The sequence below is a fragment of the Mustelus asterias genome, unplaced genomic scaffold (assembly GCF_964213995.1).
Source record: "Mustelus asterias unplaced genomic scaffold, sMusAst1.hap1.1 HAP1_SCAFFOLD_92, whole genome shotgun sequence".
In the NCBI taxonomy this organism is placed as follows: Eukaryota; Metazoa; Chordata; class Chondrichthyes; order Carcharhiniformes; family Triakidae; genus Mustelus; species Mustelus asterias.
Window position 1 is genome coordinate 658546 of NW_027590141.1, and position 25415 is coordinate 683960.

Below are 25415 nucleotides of genomic sequence, written 5' to 3' on the forward strand. Positions count from 1 at the left end.
GTCTGTGTGGAGTTTGCACATTCTCCCTGTGCCTGCGTGAGTTTTCTCCGGGTGCTCCGGTTTCCTCCCACAGTCCAAAGATGTGCGGGTTGGGTTGATTGGCCATGCGAAATTGACCCTAGTTTCTGGGGGATTAGCAGGGTGAACAGGTGGGGTTACGGAGAAAGGCTGGGATTATTGTCAGTGCAGGCTCGATAGGCTGAATGGCCTCTTTCTGTACTGTTGGGATTCTATTCTATGAATATAATGAAGCAATGTAATGGGCATCTTGTTGATTTTCAGCCTGGGCGAATACAGTGACCTGGAGTTTTATGATCCTTTTGGAATTGTTGGGTGGAGCCTGATTGAAAGTCAGGTGCTGTCTTTGGACAGTTTTTTTTTTAACAGGAGAAAGTTTTAGTTTCATTTTGTCACAAGCTGTCTGGACTGCAAACTGAAAGCAGTGTTTGTCGTCTCTCTCTCTAGAATGAAGATTCCGCTGCCTGAGAGTTGCCAGCTGGAACATAGAAGCAAGCAGTCTCTCTCTCTCTCTCGGTTTTGGAAGTTCCAGGACAGGGAAGGCAGAGTTTGAATTCAACATTTTAAGCGCTAATTCACAGCAGGTGTTAAAAAGCTGCCAAATCCAGCATCACGTGAGCATACCTGCTTTCTGTGCAAAACCTAGAATGGGGTGTATATTTGTAGGGATTATTTGATTTGGAACACTAAGCTGCACTGGTTGATATAAGAAAGATCATGGTTGCTTTTTATTGCAATTGGTAAAAGTTATGCTATTTTTTCTAATTATATTTTAACTGTGTTCTTAAATTAACTTTGTTTGATAAAAGCTTCCTAGTGGGTCACTTGAATCGTACCTGGAGTGAAACACCTTACACTCACTCGAGTGCAAATCTTATGGCTCGGCTGACTTTGTAAAACACCTTGGATTTCTGACCTGGATCATAACACATTTCACCCACACCCAAGGTGAGTTATTCCAATTCCTTTATTGTCCAGGACAATATGTTTGCAATATTTTCAAAACAGAAATTCGACCTGCACATTTGATTTCAGGTATTAACATATTCTGTTAGTTTGTTCGTTATTGTCGATGTCAGGCTGGGGTTGTTCCCCCTGGAGCAAAGGAGGTTGAGGGGAGATTTGATAGAGGTGGACAAGATTCTGACAGGTTTAGATAAGGTGGACAAAGAAAAGCTGTTCCCATTAGCTGATGGGACAAGGATGAGGGGGACATAGATTGAAGGTTTTGGGTCAGAGATGCAGGTGGGGGGGGGGGGGGGGGGGGGGGGGGGGCGGTGGGGGGAGATGTGATGAAGAATATTTTGATGCAGCGAGTGGTAATGACCTGGAACTCGCTGCCTACGAGGGTGGAGGAAGTGGAGACAATAAACAATTACAAAGGAAATTGGATGGACATTTGGGGGGTTTCAAACAGAAATTCTGACTAAATATCTCTGAACTTCCTAACACCCGGTCACTCTGTGATCTTTGTGAAATTTAAAACCAGGTATTTGCAACAAGACTGAAAGAGCATCGGTCCACTGGAGGCAAAGTCGTGAGACCGGCCAGTCCAGCAGAAAGAAACCCTCCGACCCTCCCCATTGACCAACTGTGAGAATGAACAAAATGCAGTCCTGGATGTAATTGAGAGCAGAAACAATAACAGCAGAATCTAATCCCCATATTCACTAGTGAACTTGTTGGTGTGTCAGCAGGGTGGATGAATCACAGAATCCCTTCCCACATTGAGAGCAGATGAACAGTCTCTCCCGGTGTGAACTTGCTGGTGTGTTTGCAGGATGAATAACCGAGTGAATCCCTTCCCACACACAGGGCAGGTGAATGGCCTCTCTCCAGAGTGAACTCGCTGGTGTCTCCGCAGATTAGATAACTGAGTGAATCCCTTTCCACACTGAGAGCAGGTGAATGGCCTCTCCCCGGTGTGAACTCGCTGGTGTGTCTGCAGGTTTGATAAATCAGTGAATCCCTTCCCACACTGAGAGCAGGTGAACGGTCTCTCCCCAGTGTGAACTCGCTGGTGTGTCTGCAGGGTGTACAACTGAGTGAATCCTTTCCCACACTGAGAGCAAGTGAATAGTCTCTCCCCAGTGTGAACTCGCTGGTGTGTCTGCAGGTGAGATAACTGAGTGAATCTTTTCCCACATGCAGAGCAGCTGAATGGCCTCTCGCCTGTGTGAACACGCTGGTGTTTCTGTAGGTTGGATGACTTACTGAATCCCTTCCCACACTGAGAGCAGGTGAATGGCCTCTCCCCAGTGTGAACTCGCTGGTGTGTCTGCAGGCTTGATATCTGAGTAAATCCCTTCCCACACTGACAGCAGGTGAATGCACTCTCACTAGTGTGAACTTGCTGGTGTCTCTGCAGAGTGGATGAATCAGTGAATCCCTTCCCACACACCCAGCAGGCGAACGGCCTCTCCCCAGTGTGGCTGCGCCGATGAACTTCCAGTAGAGAGGGCGCTTTGTATCTCTTCCCACAGTCTTCACATTTCCATGGTTTTTCCATATTGTCGGTCTCCTTGTATCATTGGAGGTCAATCATTTGAAGCCTTGTCCACACAGAACACGGGTACAGTCTCTCCCCACTGTGAATGCAGCGATGTTTTTTTCAGGCTGTGTAACTGGTTAAAGCTCTTTCCACACTCAGTGCACTGGAACACTCTCACTCGGGTGTGTGTTTGTGTCCTGGTGTTTTTCCAGTCACACTGCTGCTTAAAATCTTGCAGTAGACAGACCGGTCAAACATTTCTCCTTCCCATTCAGAGGCTGAGGATATTTAGTTTCCAAGGAATCGAGTGACTCTGTCAGATCGAGATGTGATCGTTAAGATTTATCGGTGTGATTCCTCTTCTAATATCCTGTGAAAACAATTTACAAAATTCATCAGTGTCAGTACAGGATAGAAATTCAGAACAGACAATTCTAGTTTCTATGGAACATTCTTTCCTCTCTCATTCCCCAAAAGCTGTAAATCTCCATCCCACACACTCTCCCTCCATTCTCACTCTGCTGTATCTAATATTCACCCTCCCAATTCTCCTGAAGGTGCTGATTGAGGCTGATTGACAGATCCACGCTCACTGCTTCCTGTCCTGGACATAGAGAGCTGAAAGTCTCCATGCAGGCTGCCAGTCCAAAAGAAATATGGCTACATTCTCGATAAAAACGTTTTAAATGGATTGTTTCAGTGAGTGAAGATACAGGGGGGTTGTGATTGATGATGATATTGAACTTGCTGCCAACGTGGGTGATCATAGAGTTTTACAGCATGGAAAGAGGCCCTTCGGCCCATGGTGTTTGTGCCGGCCATCAAGCACCGTTCTATTCGAATCCCATTTTCCACACGTGATGTGTAACCTTCCATACTATGGCATTGCAAGAGCTTATCTAACTTCTTCTTCAATGTTATGATGATTCCCACCTCTACCACCCTTTCAGGCAGTGAGTTCCAGATTCCCACCACCGTCTGAGTGAAAAAGCTTTCCCTCACATCTTCTATAAACCTCCTGCCCCTGAACTTAAATCCAGGCCCCTGGTTATTGACCTCTCTACTAAAGAGAAAAGTTCCTTCCTATCCCCCCTATCTGTGCCCCTCAGAATTTTATACACCTCAATGTTAGGCTGGATAACTTGGGGTTGTTCTCCTTGGAGCGAAGTAGATTGATAGAGGTGTACAAGGGTACATGGAGGTGTCAAAGTTTTCATGCTCTGTTTACACGTGTACAAGCTCTGACTATGGGTCATCCAGTCTCGAAACGTTGGTTCTATTCTCTCTCCACAGATGATGTCAGATCTGCTGAGATTTTCCAGCATTTACTGTTTTACTTTCCCTTCCTTTTTCCTTCTCTGTCACCGCTCTGCCTCATCAATAAGACATTGGGACTCAGAGGGTTGATGCAGTTTGATGGACAAGTTGTCTCCATTCTGAACACTGGGGAACAAGCGCCTCCCACTGATTGACAACATTGCCCTCTACAGACATGGCGGCCGCACATGCGCACTGCTGCCTATTGCCCCCAATAAAAATGGCGAACGTTAACCCGGGACGAACATGAGGAACTGCAGGCCTGCTCGGTGCAAACTGGGTCCGGGAAGCTCTCTTCCGCATTTTGCGACTCTCACAACATGCTTACGCAGCGTTTCCACCCACCTGGACGATCCATTGCTCTCTCCGTAACGCCAATCACCTCGAACAGATTTCCGAGCCCAAAATAAAAACCGTTTTCCATCGCCATTACTCACACTGCGCATGCTCGAGTCAAAGGTGGCCCCGCCCCTCGTTCGCTCCTATTGGTTGGAGAACCAACCGCTCCAGATCGGTCCTCCAGCTCTGCCCCCTCTTCCCATTGGTCCACGCTGCCGTCAATCAGCTGGGCATTGTGACGGTGACTTGCTGCTTGTCCAATAATCAGTGACAGAGTCTCAGTGTAACAATGACACACACAGGCTCCAATACAATCAGAGTGGGGATGGAGCACAGAGACAACACAGCAAAGCACTGACTTACTCTGAGTGTAACAATGACACACACAGGCTCCAATACAATCAGAGTGGGGGTGGAGCACAGAGACAACACAGCAAAGCACTGACTTACTCTGAGTGTAACAATGACACACACAGGCTCCAATACAATCAGAGTGGGGATGGAGCACAGAGACAACACAGCAAAGCACTGACTTACTCTGAGTGTAACAATGACACACACAGACTCCAATACAATCAGAGTGGGGATGGAGCACAGAGACAACACAGCAAAGCACTGACTTACTCTGAGTGTAACAATGACACACACAGGCTCCAATACAATCAGAGTGGGGATGGAGCACAGAGACAACACAGCAAAGCACTGACTTACTCTCAGTGTAACAAATACAATGTTTGATCAAATAATAAGAGTCACGTTGCAGTATGTTAGAGAACACATCATTTGATCCAATGTAATGGTAATACAGTCAGTATCTAGTGCACCCTCACCAAAGTTTAAGTTTCATTTGATACTGTGAGTGAGTCATGGTCTATTGATATAATGTATTTAAATTTCGATGTGTGTTACTCTGCCACTGTCAGTATCAAACAATAACCTGTCTGTTATTCCAATTCTGCTGTATTTTACAACTGCAGCTCCTGGGGCTGATTGGAGTCTGGTATAATAATCACAAAGGTCGGTTTCAGTGTCTCTGAGGTCATTTTAACTGCAGGTAATCTGACATTAAGGGAGACAAGAGGCCCAACAAACATTTGATTATAATAGGAGGACAAAGTGTAAGGGAACAATGATATTTTAAGGTGTCTGTGTTATGGTGAGTGTCACTGGGAGGTGAGTGATAAAATACAAGTGGAAACATCATGACAGAGACACATGTGACTGACTCGGCCTGACTGAGAGCTGTTATACTCGAGGCGAGAATAATGAGGACATGTGGATCTCCTGAGATTTCTGATATCTGAGGTGTATCTGTTAGAGGAACTGAAAATAATCAGTTCCTCCTCATGGTTATCTCCAGTTCGCAAGTTACACAGACACACAGGAAAGAGATCTGACAGCTCATCAAACCCAATATTTTAATCTTCTGTTTAAGACACATTATGACCGAAAAGATCAAACATTAAAACCTTAGGAGAGAAACATTCAGAATGTCACAAAGATGAGTGAACTGTCCAATTAATCCCATTCACCATAACTCTGCCAATTTACCTTCTGCAAGTATTTATCCAATTCCTTTTGAAAGCTACTATTAAACCTGCTTCTAGCACCTGTCAGTTTGTGCATTCCAGATCATATCAAGTTATTGTGCAAAAAATTCTCCTTATCACCCCTTCCAATTCTGTTGTCAATTATATTAAATCTCTGTGTCCTCTGCTTACAGACCCTCCTGCACCGAGGAAATCGATTCTCTCCATCGACAGACTTCCTGCTCCTGGGAGATAATTTCTCTCCATTGACACTATCATAAATCATTTGTCATTTTAAACACCTCTATTAAATCTCCCCATCACATTCCCTAATCTAAGGTGGATAACCCATGTTTTTCCTGCCCTGAAGAATTACATGGACTCAAAATGTTAACTCTCTGAACAGATGCCGCCGGACCTGCCGGGTTTTTCTGCTTTTCTCCCTGTTTATCCTTCTATAATCAATCAGAAACTCTTCATGATTTTGAACATCTTGATCAAATAGGAACACACAAAGCCTGAGAAAGATACAGAGGAAGGGAGAGACAGAAAGACAGAGAAAAATTGAGAAAGATTTTAAAAAGCAGAAAGATGAGGCGGTCAAAGATAAAAGCTGAGAAACAGAGGAAACAAGCAATACAGAGAGAATGATCTAGAATTTAAGGGAGCAGGCTATCAGTTCCCAGCTATGGGGAGCAGAGTCGGCATCTCCACGGCAGAGCAGAGGGAACTCAGTGGGCGGCACGATAGCACAGTGGTTAGCACTGCTTCTTCACAGCTCCAGGGACCTGGGCTCGATTCCCGGCTCGGGTCACTGTCTGTGTGGAGTTTGCACATTCTCCTCATGTCTGCGTGGGTTTCCTCCGGGTGCTCCGGTTTCCTCCCACAGTCCAAAGATGTGTGGGTTAGGCTGATTGGCCATGCTAAAATTGCCGCTTAGTGTTCTGAGATGTGTAGGTTAGAGGGATTAGCGGGTAAATATATGTAGGGATATGGGGGTAGGGCCTGGGTGAGATTGTGGTCGGTGCAGACTCGATGGGCCGAATGGCCTCCTCCTGCACTGTAGGGTTTCTGTGATTCTATGATTCAGAAACTGATCCACAGACACAGCTGGTTTTATCTGCAAATGGAAACTCTGAACAGAAATAACTGACTCATTTGTAAATGTCACCACAATGTGACCTTTGTGACTCTGCCCTGACTCTCTGGACAGATAAAGGCCGCATTGACAGATGTTCTCACCAGATTGTGGTCCCTGGATTTATTTTCTGCTCAGAAGTGAGATGTGAGGTTTGGAACCGGCAGCAGAGAAACAGGAAGTTGTGATACCTGAGAGTGAAACAGCCGGCGTCAGTTTGATGTTATCACCATGAACAGTCTTCCTGTCTGTGAGAGTGAACTCACTCTGACAGCATCAAGAACAACACACAGATTGCTGCCAGTCTCAGCATTACATTCACCTCCATTCCCATTTTAAACAATAAAGGAGATTATTTGGACTTTTAACACATTCACTGAATTGGGAGATGGACTGAGGGTCATCAGTGGGAGAAATGAGGAGGAATTAGAGAACAAATGAGTTTTCCCAAAGAGGGTTATTAGAAAAGAGGAGATTTAAAGTGAGTCAAGGCCTGTCAGAGGAAGTGGGAGAGAGAAACAGAGAGGATTGAATCTCCATCAATTAAATGTTTTCTCAGACAGCGAAGAGAGATGAAGTGTGTTTGTGCTTTTTCAGAGAGAGGTAATGAGAGAGAGAAAACAATGAATAAGTTTAAGCATTATCTGAAATAGGAAGGTTAAATGAGTGAGTGTTTGAAAGAACGATAGAGAGACATTAAGTGACGAAGACAGTTTCTGAGAGGAGAGAGATTAAGTGAATGTGAGAGAGGAGCGAGGTTAGAGTGTAAGAGAGGTGGAAGGTGAGGTAAGTGTGAGTGAATGCCTGGAGAGAGAGACGTTCAGTGAGTGTTAGAGAGATGAGAGATGTTGAGCGATTGAGTTTCTGAGAGAGAGGAGATGTTAAGTGAGTGAATGTCTGAAAGAGAGGAGAGCAGGTTCACACCCAGGGGTCACTGAGAATGATCAAAATAAGGAGATCACCCAGAAAACTACCAACAGGAAACTTCAGCTGAACACATCACTCATTCTTAAATGGTCAGTCAGGGCTCTGATGCTGCTCAGCTTCTCTCTGTTCTGTTTATAATGGTTAAAGGCTGATAGGAGTGAGGTTTATTTAAAAGGATAGTGTATGGGAAGCACACATCAACAAAACTGAGAATTCTTGGACACACACTGCAGCTCCTTCTCTATCTGGGAATCAAATTGTTGTCTCATTGTCCCAGCAGTTAACAGGGTCCTTTGAACGTCTCCAGCTGCTACTTTAATGCAGACTTCAACCAATTTATTTGAAGCCAGTTTCTGGTCAATAAACCAGGACTGACACACACACACATTAAAACGTTTTAGACTTTTTTTCATTTTTAGCTTGGAAACATAAACCTGCCGTTTCACTCTCAGTCAGGAATAGATCCCAGTTTTACACCAATCTTTGACAGCACGTTTCCCGCATTCACCGTTGTTCTTCCTGACTCTAAACACAGTTGTAAAGGAGCTTCTGTTCCGTGTCCAGGAGCTCTGAACCATGGAAAAGAACGACTGGGACACATTTCTTACACACCTCAGGATTCATCCACACGGGGACTTAGCTGTCAGTGAAAAGTGACGAAAAAGACCAAAGTGCTGTTTGTCCCTCTCAGAGAGACCCTGAAGGACTGGGTCAAGAATGAAGTTCTGTTCCTACTGTATGATCCTCCCTCAGATTGCCCTTTCTGAGCTCCAGCCTGGTGACGTTAAACACTCAAATGGAAAAGACAAAAATCTACAACAATGATTCAATCAAATGTCTATTTCACATTTATTCAGAATATCAAACCTCAACAGAAGAAAAAAGTCAGAGAGAACATGATTCAGACCTGGATATGATTAACAGCATCGATAAGTGGAGAATCCAAACCTTGCAGTCGTTTGTGAACTTGCCGGTGTTACTTAGCAGGTGGGATGACTGAATAAATCCCTTTCCACAGACATTACAGGTGAACGGCCTCTCCCCAGTGTGAACTCGCTGGTGGTTCAGAAGATAAGATAAATGAGAAAATCCCTTCCCACAGACAGAGCAGGTAAATGGCCTCTCCCCACTGTGAATTCTCTGATGTGTCAGCAGGTTGGATGACTGACTGAATCCCTTCCCACACATGGAGCAGGTGAACGGCCTCTCCCCAGTGTGAACTCGCTGGTGATTCAATAGGTTGGATGAACGAGTGAATCCCTTCCCACACACGGAGCAAGTGAATGGCCTCTCCTCACTGTGAACCTGCTGGTGTGTCAGAAGGTTGTATGAACGGGTGAATCCCTTCCCACATTCAGAGCAGGTGAACGGTCGATCCCCTGTGTGGAGCTGCTGGTGTATCAGAAGGTTGGATGAATTAATGAATCCCTTCCCACAGTCTGAGCAGGTGAAGGGCCTCTCCCCAGTGTGAATTCTCTGGTGGTTCAATAGGGCAGGTGGACGGCTGAATCCCTTCCCACACACACAGCAGGTGAATGGCCTCTCCCCAGTGTGAGTATATTGGTGCGTCAGCAGATCCTTTTTGTTTTTAAAGCTCTTCGCACAGTGGGAACAATTAAAAAGTTTGTTATCAGAGTGAACAAGTTGATGTGTCTGCAGGTGGGATGACTGAATGAATCCTTTCCCACACACAGAGCAGGTGAATGGTCTCTCCCCAGTGTGAATACGTTGGTGCGTCAGCAGATCTTTTTTGCATTTAAAACTCTTCTCACAGTCAGACCATGTAAACATTCTCTCATCTGTGTGAACAAGTTGGTGTGTCACAATGTGGGATGAGCGAGTGAATCCCTTCCCACACACAGGGCAGGTGAACGGCCTCTCCCCAGTGTGAACCCGTCGGTGAGTCAGAAGGTTGTATGAATGGGTGAATCCCTTCCCACAAACAGAGCAGGTGAACGGTCTCTCCCCAGTGTGACTGCGCCGATGAACTTCCAGTTGTGATGGGAAACCGAATCCTTTCCCGCACTCCACACATTTCCACGGTTTCTCCATGGTGCCCTTGTGTTTCTCCAGGTTGGATGATCAGTTCAAGCCACATCCACACACACAACATACACGTAGTTTCACCCTGCTGTGAACTGTGATGTTTTTTCAGGCTGTGTAACTGGTTAAAGCTCTTTCCACATTCAGTTCACTGGAACACTCTCACTCGGGTGTGTGTTTGTCTCGATACTTTTCCGGTCATACTGATGTTTAATTTCTTTGCCCACAGGCAGAACAGACAAATATTTCTCCTTCCACATTCAAAGACCGATGATATTCAGCTCCGAAGGAACTGAATGACTTTGTCAGATGTGATGTCCGGTTTGAGTTTTCTGTCTGCCAATCTTTCACTTCCAATATCCTGTAAAAACAGTTTAGAAAAGTCATCACTGTCAGAACACGATACAAACTCTGAACAGACAATTCTAGTTTCTCTGGAACATTTTTTCCTTTCTTGTTCCCCCAAATCAGTAAATCCCCGTCCCACACACTCTCCCTCCTCCCTGGGCTGAAATCCAAACCCATCTCACCATTTCTTTCCTCCACTCCCAGTTTTCTCCCTCCCTCTCCTCTGTCTGGGTTCAGTTCTCCAGCTCCTGTCTGCAGACTGACAATAAAACCAATGGGTCTTACTGGGGGTGTTGGGGCCTCCAGCGGGTGTTTGTGAATCCTCCCCGCCCACCTCCCAGGGTTTCCTTCCTTCCCAGAGATCAGAGTCCTCATTGATTTGAGGCCAAAGTGTAACCTCTTATTTATTGTCCCCCTCCCCCATCCTCTGATGTGAACCATCCTCCAGTGGCTGAGCCAGGATGGGGCCGTTAACCTGGGCCTGTTCCCGGGAGGGAGGGAGGGAGAAGCCCCGCAGCTGCAAACCAGGGAGCTGACAATGATTCTGAAGGGTTTGCGGATCCACAAAGTGTTTCCAAATCCTCCCAGCCACCGCCTAACGCTGACTCCGCTTCTCCGGGACAAACAAGCGCCAAGGCCAGCAATGACACTGCGCATGCTCCACATCACAATGCCCGGGGATTGATTGACGGCAGCTCCGGACCAATAGGAAGAGGGGGCGAGACTGGAGGACCGAGCGGGAGCGGCTGGTCCTCCAACCAATCGGAGTGAATGAGAGGCGGGACCTGAAGCATGCGCAGTGCGGGTGAACCAGATAAACCTGTTGGACTTTAACCTGGTGTTGTTTGACTTGTTGCTGTGTTTACCCCAGTCCAACGCCGGCATCTCCACATCAGTGCGGGTAATGGCGACAGACGGCCGGTTTTAGTTTGGAAGGGAGATCAATACGAGGTAGTGGGCGGCGTGCGGGGAATGATAAATGTGGCGGGTGGGTGGAGAGACTTTGTAAACATGTTGTTCAAACCCAAACCCGGAAATGAACTTCCCGGTCCCCCCCTTTGTAGCAAATGGAGCGACAGCTTGTAGTGTTAGACCCGGGCTGACTGCCGCCATTGAGGCTGCATGTGGGAGGCCGGCAGGGATTGTGATCGGAGAGTGAAGCCCTGACATCACAATGGAATGGGTGAGGGTGTGACGTCACAATGGAATGGGTGAGAGTGTGACGTCACAATGGAATGGGTGACGGTTCCAGATGAGCTGAGACTGGGCTGGAGTCGGGCGATGGCACTGACATGTGGCCCGGTGGCACAGTGGTTAGTGCAGCTGCCGAACAGCGCCAGGGACCCGGGTTCAATTCCAGCCTCGGGTCACTGTCTGTGCAGAGTTTCTACATTCTCCCCGTGTCTGTGTGGGTTTCCTCCGGATGTTCCGGTTTTCCTTCCACAGTCCAAAGATCTGCCGGCGTTGGACTGGGGTAAGCACAGTAAGTAATCTCACAACACCAGGTTAAAATCCAACAGGTTTATTTGGTAGCACAAGCCACAAGCTTTCAGAGCGCTGCCCCTTCATCAGGTGAGTGGGAGTTCTGTTCACAAACAGGGCATATAAAGACACAAACTCAATTTAAGATTATGGTTGGAATACGAGTCTTTAAACGTAATCAAGTCTTAAAGGTACAGACAATGTGAGTGGAGAGAGGGTTAAGCACAGGTTAAAGAGACGTGTATTGTCTCCAGCCAGGACAGTTAGTGAGATTTTGCAAGCCCAGGCAAGTCGTGGGGGTTACAGATAGTGTGACATGGACCCAAGATCCCGGTTGAGGCCGTCCTCATGTGTGATTGACAGATCCATGCTCACTGCTTCTTGCTCTGGATGCAGAGAGCTGAAAATTTCCATGCAGGCTGCCAGACAGATAAATGTCTGCATTACTGGAGTAAAAATGTGTGGAATATACAGACCGAATTCACTTCATTTCCTTCAGTTGCTGCAAGTCCCCAACTTCCCCCAGAATGAGAAAAGAAATGGAAAGGGGGAAACATTGATTTCCTCCCAGATGTTGTCCAGAGGAGGGAGTTTCACTCTGAAGCTCATTGGACAACTTCCGCATTGTGACGTCACAATAGAGTCCTGCCTGAATCAGCCAATAGGAATCACTCTGCTTCGCGGTGACGTCTCCGGGTTCCAGTGCTCAGGCCCGGGCGCGCGGACCCAGGAGCCCCGCCCCCACCCATTGTTCCCCTCCCCTACACCTCCTTGAACCAAGGTTTCCAGGCAACCGGCTGACGGCTCCAGCAAGAGCAAGAAGCCGCTCGGTGATCGCACCCTCCCCCCGGCCCGGGACTGCAAAATGTGCGAGGGAGAGGGGAAGCTGCGCATGTGCGGGGGAGAACCCACCCTCTGATCTTCATGCTGAGGTGTTGACCAATGGGAAGAGTTGGAGGACCGGAAGGACTCTGGTCTTCCAGCCAATCAGAGCGCGGGCTTTGTGTGAATGAAGATTGATTTTCAGACAGACTCAAACTTCCTCCTGTCTCAAACATCTGTGAGTAAAACACTTTCTTTTCTCCCCCTTTCCATTTCTTTTCTCATTCTGGGGGGAAACTGGGGACTTGCAGCAACTGAAGGGAAAGGAAGTGAATCCAGGGAGGGTGCAGACTCTGGAAAGGTTGGTCCAGGTTTCTCTCTCTCTTAAACCCCAGAAAATGATCCATTTCTGCCCACTGTTTGCTATGAGCCAATCTTCTATCCACGCCAATATGTTCTCCCCGCAGCATGAATTTTTATTTGCTGCAATAACCTTTCATGTGGCACCTCATCAAATGTCTTCTGGAAATCTAAGTACAGCGCATCCACCGGTTTCCCTTTATCCAATTCCCGATGGGGAATTTTAGAAAATTGAACAACACATCAACTCTCTCACTCTGTTAAGACCCGAGAATGAAGCCCAGCAGGACCTGAGGACTCATCAGCCCACAGCTCCAACAGTTTGCTGAGGACCACTTCCCTGGGAATTGTGCTTTTTCAGAGTTCATCCCACACTTCTGTTTTCTGATTTCCAGCTGTTTCTGAGTTTTAACTGTATCCTCTATTGTGAACACCGAGGCAAAATACTTGTTCAATTCATCTCCCAGCTCCTTATTTTTCATTATCAATTCCTGGAATCACTTTCTATTAGACAGTTAAGAAATGAGGTGGAGCAAGTGACTGAAGTGTCAGTCAGGGAGCACTATTGGGAGCACCAATAGTTTCAAAATAGTTCTGGAAAAAGATAGGACAGGTCCACAAGTCAAGGCCCTAAACTGGAGCAGGGCCACTTTTGTGGGCATTAGGCAGGATCGAGCAGATGTCGATTAGGTGAATTTGTTTGAAGGGAAAGGAATGACTGGCAATTGGGAGGTTTTGAAAGTGTGATATCAAGAGTCCAGGGGCAGTATATTCCTGTTAAGATGCAGGGAAAGAATGGTAAATTTAGGGATCTCTGGCAGACAAGGGACATTGAGGCTCTGGTCAGGTAAAAGAAGGAAGCATAGATTGGGTTTAGGCAAGTGAATCACTCTGACTATAAAAAGTGTAAGAAAATACTGAGGAGGGAAATCAGGAGGACAGAAAGAGGGTATGATATGGATCTGGCAGGTAAGATTAAAGAAAATTCCAAGAGGTTCTATAGCTATATTAAGAGTAAAAGGGTGGACAGAGAGAGAATAGATCCCCTTAAAAATCAGTATGGCCATCTGTGTGTGGAGCCACAGGAGATGGGTGAGATTTTTAATGAATACTTCTCCTCTGTGTTTTCTGCGGAGAGCACCATGGGTGCTAAAGAAATAAGGGAAACAAGTGGTGATGTCTTGGGCACACGCATGTTACTTGGGAGGAGGTATCTGCAGCCTTATAAAAGCAAATTACTGCGGATGCTGGAATCGGAAACCAAGAGAGAAAATGATGTTTCTTGTCTAGATGACCCTTTGTCAAAGCTCTGAAACATCAGTTCTTTTCTCTCCATACAGATGCTGCCAGACCTGCTGAGAATGGGGAGAGAGTGTGTGGGATGGAGATTGACAGCTTTTGGGGAATGAGAGAGGAAAGAATGTTCCATAGAAATTGTCTGTTCTGAATTCCTATCCTGTACTGACACTGATGACTTTTGTAAACTCATTTTCCAGGATATTGAAAGAGGAATCACAGGCTGAAATCTCAAACGTCACGTCGAGACATGACAGAGTCATATTCCTTGGGAGCTGAATATCATCGGACTTTCAATCCAGAAGGAGAAATGATTGTCCAGTCTGTCGATTTGAAAAGATTTGAAATGTCAGTGTGACTGAAAAAGCATCGACACACTGCCACACTTGAGTGAGAGTGTTCCAATGCACTGACTGAAGAGCTTTAACCAGTTACACAGTCTGAATAAATATCACACCATTCACAGCGGGTAGAGACTGTAATCTTGTTCTGTGTGTGGACGAAGTTTCAACTAATTGTCCACTCAAGAGAGAGGCAAGGACACCTGCATCATGGAGAAACCATGGAAATGTGCGGATTGTGGGAAGAGATACAGAGCCCCATCTAAGCTGGAAGTTCATCGGCGCAACCACACTGGGGAGAGGCCATTCACCTGCTCTCAGTGTGGGAAGGGATTCACTCGGTTATCCCTCCTGCAGAGACACCAGCGAGTTCACACTGGAGAGAGGCCATTTACCTGCTCTCAATGTGGGAAGGGATTCAGTCAGTTATCCGACCTCCAGAGACACCAGCGAGTTCACACTGGGGAGAGACCGTTCACCTGCTCTCAGTGTAGGAAGGGATTCACTCAGTTATCCAGCCTGCAGACACACGAAAGCGTTCACACTGGGGAGAGACCGTTCACCTGCTCTCAGTGTGGGAAGGGATTCACTCAGTTATCCACCCTGCGGACACACGAACAAGTTCACACTGGGGAGAAACCATTCACCTGCTCTCAGTGTGGGAAGGGATTCACTCGGTCATCCCTCCTGCAGAGACACCAGCGAGTTCACACTGGGGAGAGGCCATTCAACTGTTCTCAGTGTGGGAAGGGATTCACGAACTCATCCACCCTGCGGACACACGAACGAGTTCACATTGGGGAGAGACCGTTCACCTGCTCTCAGTGTGGGCAAGAATTCACTCAGTCAGCCGACCTGCAGAGACACCAGCGAGTTCACACTGGGGAGAGGCCGTTCACCTGCTCTCAGTGTGGGAAGGGATTCATTCTGTTATCCAGCCTGCGGAGACACCAGCGAGTTCACACTGGGGAGAAACCATTCATCTGCTCTGAGTGTGGGAAGGGATTCACTAACTCATCTGACCTGCAGACACACCAGCGAGTTCACACAGGGGAGAGGCCGTTCACCTGCTCTCAGTGTGGGGAGGGATTCACTCAGTCATCCAACTTGCAGAGACACCAGCGCATTCACACTGGGGAGAGACCATTCACCTGCTCTCAGTGTGGGAAGGGATTCAGAGTTTCATCCCACCTGCTGAGACACCAAGAAGTTCACGAGTGATTCCAGGGGTTGGATTCTGCTGTTATTGTTTCTGCTCTCAATTACATCCAGGACTGCATTTTGTTCGTTCTCACAGTTGGTCAATGGGGAGGGTCGGGGGGTTTCTTTCTGCTGGACTGGCCGGTCTCATGACTTTGCCTCCAGTGGGCTGATGCTCTTTGAGTCTTGTTGCAAATACCTGGTTTCAGATTTCACAAGGATCACAGAGTGACAGGGTGTTAGGAAGTTATAGAGGTTTACAACATGGAAACAGGCCCTTCGGCCCAACTTGTCCATGCCGCTCAGTTTTTACCACTAAGCAAGTCCCAATTGCCCGTATTTGGCCCATATCCCTCTGTACCCATCTTACCATGTAACTGTCTAAATGCTTTTTAAAAGACAGAATTGCACCCACCTCTACCACTGCCTCTGGCAACTCGTTCCAGACACTCACCACGACCTGAGTGAAAAACTGCCCCTCTGGACCCTTTTGTATCTCTCTCCTCTCACTTTAAACCTAAAACTAAGAACAAGAAATGTATCGATAAAATGATTAGAGAACAGAGCCAACATTTTGAGTCTGAATGATGCTTCATAAGAGCTGTTATGAAGGGTCATCCATTATCAAAACTTTGGCTCCATTCTTCACAGATGCTGTCAGACCCGCTGAGATTTTCCAGCATTTTCTGTTTTTGTTTCAGATTCCAGCATCCGCAGTATTTTACTTATCTGATAATTTGATTTGGTCTGAGTGGAATCCCCACGACCCTCCCGCAAAACAGAGGGAGTGGTGGCAAAGGGAGAAAAAGGATAAGGATGATAAAGTCTGGGTTCTGATTCTCCGAGCCCATGTAGAATCAACAAAACCAGTGAACCAGTCTATAAAGAACGGAAGTTACCTATCCCTAACAAAAACTGATCAAATAAAAATAATTAGGTTGAGGAAGAGAACAAAAGAATTAATAGATTAAGTTTAAAATCAACTTTATTTTGTTGTTGGACAAGTTTTTAAAAATTATGTAAAGTGATGTAATTGTGTGCCAAGTGTTTTCTGCTCACTCCCCACCCCTTTAGATTCTGTAGAAAAGTTAACCCTTTCAGCAGACAGTTCATTTAGTGATAGAGGTTTCCAGCTTGGAAACGGGCCCTTCTGCCCAACTTGTCCATGCCGCCCCTTTTTTAACCCCTGTGCTAGTCCCAATTGCCCACGTTTGGCCCATATCCCTCGACACCCATCTTACCCATGTAACTGTCTAAACGCTTTTTAAAAGACAAAATTGTACCCGCCTCTACTACTAGCTCTGGCACCTTTTTTCAGACACTCACCACCCTCTGTGTGAAACAAATGCCCCTCTGGATCCTTCTGTGTCTCTCCCCTCTCACCTTAAACCTATGCCCTCTAGTTTTAGACTCCCCTACCTTTGGGAAAAGATGTTGACTATCTCGCTGATCTATGCCCCTCATTATTTTATAGACCTCTATAAGATCACTACAAAGCCTCCTACATTCCAGGGAAAAAAGTCCCAGTCTATCCAGCCTCTCTTTATAACTCAAACCACCAAGTCCCGGTAGCATCCCAGTAAATCTTTTCTGCACTCTTTCTGGTTTAATAATATGCTTTCTATAATAGGGTGACCAGAACTGTACACAGTATTCCAAGTATGGCCTTACCAATGTCTTGTACAACTTCAACAAGACGTCCCAACTCCTGTATTCAATGTTCTGACCAACATGCAGAATGCCTTCTTCACCACTCTGTCCACCTGCAACTCCATTTTCAAGGAGCTATGAACCTGTACCCCTAGATCTCTGTTCTGTAACTCTCCCCAACACACTACCATTAACTGAGTAAGTCCTGCCCTGGTTCGATCGCCCAAAATGTATCACCTCGCATTTATCTGAATTAAACTCCATCTGCCATTTGTCAGTCCACTGGCCCCTCATTATTTTATAGACCTCTATAAGTTCACCCCTCAGCCTCCTACATTCCAGGGAAAAAAGTCCCAGTCTATCCAGCCTCTCTTTATAACTCAAACCACCAAGTCCCGGTAGCATCCGAGTAAATCTTTTCTGCACTCTTCCCAGTTTAATAATATGCTTTCTATAATAGGGTGACCAGAACTGTACACAGTATTCCAAGTGTGGCCTTACCTATGTCTTGTACAACTTCAACAAGACGTCCCAACAAGATCATGCTACAATCCTAGATAACCTTCTTCACTGTCCACGATACCACCAACCTTGGTGTCATCTGAAAACTTACTAACCATGCCTCCTACATTCTCATCCAAATCATTAATATAAATGACAAATAACAGTGGACCCAGCACCGATCCTTGAGGCACACCGCTGGTCACAGGCTCCAGTTTGAAAAACAACCTTCTATAACCACCCTCTGTCTTCTGTCATCAAGCCAGTTTTGTATCCATTTGGCGAACTCACCCTGGATTCCATTAGATTTAACCTTAAGCAACAATCTACCATGCGGTACCTTGTCAAAGGCCTTGCTAAAGTCCATGTAGACAGCATCACCTGTACTGCCCTCATCTACCTTCTTGGTTACCCCTTCAAAAAACTCAATCAAATTTGTGAGACATGATTTTCCACTCACAAAGCCATGCTGACCGTCCCTAATCAGTCCCTGCATCTCTAAATGCCTGTAGATCCTGTCTCTCAAATACCTTCTGACAACTTACAGATGTGAATCACACCGGCCTGTAGTTCCCAGGCTTTTCCCTGCAGCCCTTTTTAAACAAAGGCTCAACATTTGCCACCCTCCAATCTTCAGGCACCTCACCTGTGACTATCAATGATTCAAATATCTCTGCTCGGAGACCCGCAATTTCCTCTCTAGCCTCCCACAGTGTTCTGGGATACACTTCATCAGGTCCCGGGGATTTATCTACCTTGATGCGCTTTATGACTTCCAGCACCTCCTTCTCTGTTATAAGTACACTCCTCAAGACATCACTTTATTTCCCCAAGTTCCCTAACATCCATGCTTTTCTCAACAATAAATAATGATGAAAAATATTAATTTATGATCTCACCCATCTCTTGTGGATCGGCACATAGATGTCCTTGTTGATCCTTAAGAGGCCCTACTCTCTCCCGAGTTACTCTTTGGCCCTTTATGTATTTATAGAACCTCTTTGGATTCTCCTTTGCCTCATCTGCCAAAACAATCTCGTGTCCCCTTTTTGTCCTCCTGATTTCTCTCTTAATTCTACTCCTACACCCTCTATACTCTTCAAGGGATCCACTTGATCCCAGCTGCCTATGCATGTCATGTGCCTCCTTCTTCTTCTTGACCAGGGCCTCAATATCTTGAGTCATCCAGGGTTCTCGACTTCTACCAGCCTTGCCCATCACTCTAAGAGCAATGTGCTTACACTGAACCCTGGTTAAAACACTTTTGAAAGCCTCCCACTTACCAGACGTCCCTTTGCCTTCCCACAGACTCTCCCAGTTAACTGTCGAAAGTTCCTGCCTGATACCATCAACATTGGCCTTGCCCTAATTTAGAATTTTAACTTTTGGACCTGACCAATCATTTTCCATAGGTATCTTAAAACTGATGGAATTATGGTCACTGGTCCCAAAGTGATCCCTCACGAACACTTTTGTCACCTGCCCTTCCTTATTTCCCAAGAGGAGGTCAGGTTTTGCCCCTCTCTAGTCGGGCCATCCACATACTGAATAAAAAATTCCTCCTGAATACACTCAACAAATTTCTCCCCATCCAAGCCTCGAATACTATGTCTGTCCCAGTCAATGTTGGGAAAGTTAAAATCCCCGACTATTACCACCCTATTTTTCTTGGAACTATCTGTAATCTCCTTACATATTTGCTCCTCAATTTTCCACCGACTATTTGGGGGCCTATAGTACAACCCTATCAAAGTGATTTCCCCCTTCTTCTTTCTCAGTTCACCCCTTTTGACTCAGTAGGCGAACCCTCGGATATATCCCCTCTCAGTACTGCCGTGATGTTTTCCTGAATCAAAAGTGCAACTCCCCCTCCTTTCTTTCCTCCTGTTCTGTCTTTCCTCTGGCATCTTGTTTTTAACTTGTTTTTAAATCGCCCAGAAACTCGTGTCTATTTTAGTTTATAATTGTGGATTTATTGGAGCCAGTTAAATGTGGAAATTTTAAGCGTAGCCTGGAGGAATTTGGAATAACTATGAGAATTTTATTGTGTTGTCACCTCAACCCCAGATAAAGAACAAAGAGTTTGCAGGTGGTAACGTGTTTGGGATTTTAAATCAACAAAGATTAGATGTTGCCGATAAAATCAGGCCTTGGAAATTGGCTGAAAAAGGGTTAAGTTACAATGAAGGATCTTGCATCTTATTTTAATCAAGGAGTTGTGAGTTTGTAGTGCTCTGTCGCTTTAAGAAGCTACAGCTGCGAGAGAGAATGCTGAGGATTCATTGTTTGAAATTTACGAGCTGTGAGAATCTGTGTGTTTTGTTTGTTTTATGTGGATGTTTGTAGATGTGTTTTATCATTGTTTTGGGCTACATTTGTTAAGGTTTATCTTTCTGGGGAATTAACCTTACCTTGAGTCTTTAATTAAAGGCATTTTTGGGAGTTTAAAAACAGGATCACAAGAACGCTTAAGTAATTAATTTTGGTTATTGTTGTTGTAAAGCACATGCTAAGTTTCTCTGTTTGTGTATGGATGATATTTGTGGGTTGAACGCTTTAAGCTTTGAGGTTTTCTGTCTGTGATTTAAATCAAACAGATTTTTAAAAAGGAAGTGTAATTAATAAAGCTTTTTTTTCAAAAGTTATGAACTTGGAGCCATATTTACTGGACAGAGACAGGATTCCAGGATATTTCACTAAACATGCGGGAATTTTAATCCGGATACAATTCACTCATGAGAATGAGTTTTAATTTGTAATGGTTATTTAAAATTTGGGACATGTGAAATGATTCTGACCAATCCTGTGTTGGATTGATCTTGGGTTAAACTTCCTGTCAGGTCCAAAGACACAATTAACACAATGAAAAGGAAAATTCTGGAATTGGATACTGAAGAAAAGAGTTTAAAAGGAGAGATTATTAAATAGAAATGATTCCCAGACCGTGTGGTCGTTAGGTTGGAACAAAGGAAGAGTGCTGACATCCATTTGAAAACTTTTAATCCACCCCTTTTCAAACTCAGTCTCTGTACAAAGAAAACCCCAAGGATGGTAGATAAGGGGTTCTGGAAAACATCATGATGGGGGCACCTATCTGTTCATGAGATGATCACAAAGCCCCATGATGTCCAAATACTAATTTCATTGGACCTTTCTGTAATGTGTGTAATCTATAACCATTCTGATTGGATTGTGTCCAGCCGGGATGGGTTGAGTAACTGGATAAGAATTGATTATTTTCTTTGTTGGATGGAGTTGCACATGGTCAGCCCCTGTGGCTTCTCCCCGCTGGAATGATTCTTCTGAGTTCATTCACCCCAACACACTGGGTACATTACCACTTCATCCTTGGGAGTGGCCTGATAGGCCGTGGTCCAGACTACATGTGGCCTTTGGGGGGCCTTTCATGAATCACATGTGTTTGCTTGTTGTAGATGCGCATTCAAAATGCTTGGAAGCACAGATCATGAGTAATATTACAGGGCAATTAGGACTAGCTTAGTGGTAAAAACTGGGCGGCATGGACAAGTTGGGCCGAAGGGCCTGTTTTCATGCTGTAAACCTCTATGACTCTAACTACCTTTTTTGTGGCCTGAAGTTCCCACAATTGGAAAGCAGCCAGATTAGTTAAATAGACAGCATTAATTGTGAGACAATTAAATAATAAATGATTCATTAATATATATGTTATGAAGGCTGGAAATGTAAATTTGAACACAAGTTTATAACTTTTAGAATTATAAACACATTAAGAATGGTTAAAATGCTGTGGGAATTATCAGATGTTCCCTTCTCATGCTGACAGAATAAAGAAAGATGAAAGGACTTGTTAACCTTGACTGGAGGGAATGAATCGGCTCCTGTTCAAGATGTCTCAACATTGAATGACTGATGTGAACCAATTATTGGTTGACACTCAGGCTACCCCAAGCTAAGAGATATCGTTTGAGAGAAAGAATTGTCTTAAAATTAAGACAACATGTGCAATTAGCTAAAAACCAAACCAATGTCATTATTGACAAGTTATCGACCAATTGGCTAATTCCCAACAATTAGCTGAGGATGGCTTTCTACATTTTGAAAGTATAAAAAGGGGGATTCGAGAAACCAATTTGGTAGAAGTTTTTAAAAGTTAACTTTGTTTATAGTTTGTTTATTAGTGTCACACATAGGCTTACATTAACATTGCAATGAAGTTACTCTGAAAATACCCCAGTCGCCACAATCTGGCGCCTGTTTGAGTAAACTGAGGGAGAATTTCGCATGGCCAATGTACCCAACCAGCACGTCTTTTTGACTGTGGGAGGAAACTGGAGCACCCGGAGGAAACCTGCACTTTACTGTTCAAAAATCTATCTATCCTTGCCTTAAAAACATTCAATGAGGCAGCCTCAACTGCTTCACCGGGCAGGGAATTCCACAGATTCACAACCCTTTCTGTGAAGAAGTTCCTCCTCAACTCAGTCCTAAATCTGCTTCCCTTATTTTGAGGCTGTGTCTCCTAGTTGTAGGTTAGGGGGATGAGCAGGGTAAATACTTGGGGTTATGGGACAGGTCTGGATGGGATTGCCCTGTGTGTCAGGGGGATTATATGAGGTTACAAGGATAAGGCCTGCGTGGGATTGTTATCAGTGCAGACCTGATGGGCCAAATGGCCTCCTTCTGCACTGAAAGGATTCTATGATTTCAGAGAATTGTGAAATTGGAGATTACTGAGATAGGGAGGGATAAGGTCATGGAGGAATTTGAAAATAAGGATGTGAATTTTAAAATTGAAACATGACTTGACTTAAAGCCGATGTAGGCTTTATGGATGAATAGGATTTGGATGAATAGGATTTGGATGAATAGGATTTGGTGTGAGAAAGCAGACGGGCGGCAGAGTTTTGGATGATCTCACATTTCTATGTGGGGAGTGGGGTGAATGTGAGAGGCTGCTCAGAAATATATTGGAATCATCAAGACTAAAGGTAACAGATGGAGTGGGGTGGAGACTGTGGACATTTTGGAGATTGAAATATTTGGTATCAGTGATGGTGTGGATATGTGGTCAGAAACTCATCCTGTTGTTAAATCTGACAGCAAGGCCTGAATTTTTCATCCGTTGGGCACACTCACATGGGAGTGCCTGGAAGTGGGTGTAATCAGCCCTGGAAATCGGCCCCGGAAAGTGATCTCATGCTGGCTGGCTGATTAACGGGCAGTCAGTGTGAAACGTGCACTGGGAAAGGCTCAGTGCTGCCGGGTAGGGAGGGAGGGAAGGGGACGGGCACTGAGGAAAGCGAGGGTGCTGTTGGCATTTCCAATACGCTCCCTCAGGGGGACAGCTGCTGCGGAGCCTGTCTCACAGCTACTGACCTGTAAAAAATAAACTGCGATGGAGCTCCTCACACTTGTTGGAGGTGAGAATGGCAGAGATGGGGAGAGGGAGAACCCTTCAAAAGGAATTAACTTCTGTTAGCAGTATTTAAAAGACGCAAGACACTGTGTTTAACACAAAGCTGATTTATTTGACTCTTATCCAGAATATTTACACCTATAACCGGCCTGGTGTTTATTAACATCAGCAGGACCAGACTCCAGTGAATGATATTCAGACCTGCAGGTGATTAACAGCAAACCCAATCATTGTCATTACTTGTGACCGCGCTGGTGTCTCAGCAGATGGGATGACTGAGTGAATCCCTTCCCACACACAGAGCAGGAGAACGGTTTCTCCCCGGTGTGAATGCGCCGGTGTTTCAGCAGACTGGATGAATCACTGAATCCCTTCCCACACTCCGAGCAGCCGAGCGGCCTCTCCCCAGTGTGAATTCTCTGGTGTACGGTGAGCTGAGATGATTTCCTGAATCCAGTCCCACAACGAGAGCATCTGAACGGTCTCTCGTCAGTGTGAATACGTTGATGGGTCACCAGTTCCCCAGAACTTTTAAAGCACTTCCCACAATCCAGGCATTTAAATGGTCTCTCGTCAGAGTGAACCCGTTGATGGGATGTTAGTTCCACAGAACTTTTAAAGCACTTCTCACAGTTCAGGCATTTAAAAGGTCTCTCATCAGTGTGAACTCGCTGATGTTTCAGTAGGTGAGATGACTGAGTGAATCCCTTCCCACACACAGAGCAGGTAAATGGTTTCTCCCCAGTGTGGATTCGCTGGTGTTTCAGCAGATCAGATAACTGAATGAATCCATTCCCACACTCGGAGCAGGTAAATGATCTCTCTCCAGTGTGAATTCGCTGATGTGTCATCAGGTGGGATGACTGAGTGAATCCCTTCCAACACACAGAGCAGGTGAATGGCCTTTCCCCAGTGTGACCACGTTGGTGTCCTAACAGATTGGATAACTGAGTGAATCCCTTCCCACGCTCAGAACATGTGAATGGTCTCTCCCCATTGTGATCTCGCTGGTGTTTTAGCAGACTGGATGACTGAGTGAATCCCTTCCCACACTGAGGGCAGGTGAATGGTCTCTCCCCAGTGTGACTGCGTCGATGAGTTTCCAGGTCAGATGGATAACTAAACGCTTTCCCACAATCCCCACATTTCCACAGCTTCTCCCCAGTGTGACTGTGCTTGTGTCTCGACAGGCTGGATGATCGACTGAAGCCTTGTCCACACACACAACACGTGTATGGTTTCTCCTCACTGTGAACAGTGCTTTTTCCTTCCATATTTAATATTCAATGATATTCAAGTTACGATAAATGATACACCTCTGTCAGCTCCTGGTGTGATGTTTGGTTTCAGTTTCCTGACTGTAAATCCTCCTCTTCTAAAACCCTGTGAAATTGATTTAAAACAAAAACACAGAAGTGAGAGAGAACCCACAAAAACTCAAAGGCAGCTTGTGAAATTGAGCTGAATGAATCTGGTAATTTGTCTGATACTAATGAACAGTGCTGGATTATCATAAAAACCCAACTGATTCACTAATGTCCATCAGGGAAAGGAACCTACCACCCAGTCTGGGTCTGTACAGACTCAGGCCTCTACTTAAGGAGAGTTCAAGACAGTGGGAGAGAACGGGGAGTAATGCAAGAGGTGAGGTTGTGGGGGGATGGGGGAGGTGCTGGTGATGGCAGGAGGAGAGGGATTTTACACATCTATAACTCAGCTGGAGCTTTGACAGAATCTCCCAAACCCTCAACTTCCACCACCTGGAAGGACCAGGATCACAAGTGTGAATGAACACCTCGAAATTCACCTTCAAGTCTCACACACTTGGGGATTTTCACAGTAACTTCATCGCAGTGTTAATATAAACCTACTCGTGACATGATAAACTTTTTAAAAAAACTTTAAACACACTGTTCTGACTTGTCTGCCATCCAGTCCTGGATGAACAGATATTTTATATATTGGGAAGACTGAAGTCACTGGTTTCAGTCTTTGCTACAAACTTCACTCCCCAGCCACCGACTCCATCTCTCTCCCTGATAATTGTCCGAGGCTGAACATGATTGTTCACAACCATGGTGACATGTTTCACCTCAAGAATTAGGAGTCGGCCATTCGGTCCATCAGGTCTTTCACCTCTGTCACTGTTTCAAGTCTGGATGACCGTTCTCCAAACAGTCATTCAGACTCGAAACGTTGGCTCTATTCTCTCTCC

General features: G+C 45.5%; 3 protein-coding genes across 5 annotated transcripts in view; 2 read left to right on the forward strand and 1 right to left on the reverse strand.

Annotated features, from left to right (window-relative positions):
• The window catches only part of LOC144484092 (uncharacterized), a 407989-nt gene that overhangs the window by 283190 nt on the left and 99384 nt on the right, over nt 1-25415 (forward strand). The window lies entirely within an intron of this gene.
• On the reverse strand, nt 1335-24560 carry LOC144484120 (uncharacterized). Its single transcript, XM_078202670.1, has 3 exons — nt 23440-24560; nt 8796-9823; nt 1335-2435 (listed from the first exon to the last, which is right to left on the reverse strand). Exons 1-3 carry the CDS (start codon nt 24472-24474, stop codon nt 1709-1711), a joined length of 2790 nt encoding a protein of 929 aa, XP_078058796.1. The 5' UTR covers nt 24475-24560; the 3' UTR covers nt 1335-1708.
• LOC144484088 (uncharacterized) lies at nt 10966-20447 on the forward strand. Its single transcript, XM_078202624.1, has 2 exons — nt 10966-11722; nt 14311-20447. Exon 2 carries the CDS (start codon nt 14662-14664, stop codon nt 15670-15672), a length of 1011 nt encoding a protein of 336 aa, XP_078058750.1. The 5' UTR covers nt 10966-11722; nt 14311-14661; the 3' UTR covers nt 15673-20447.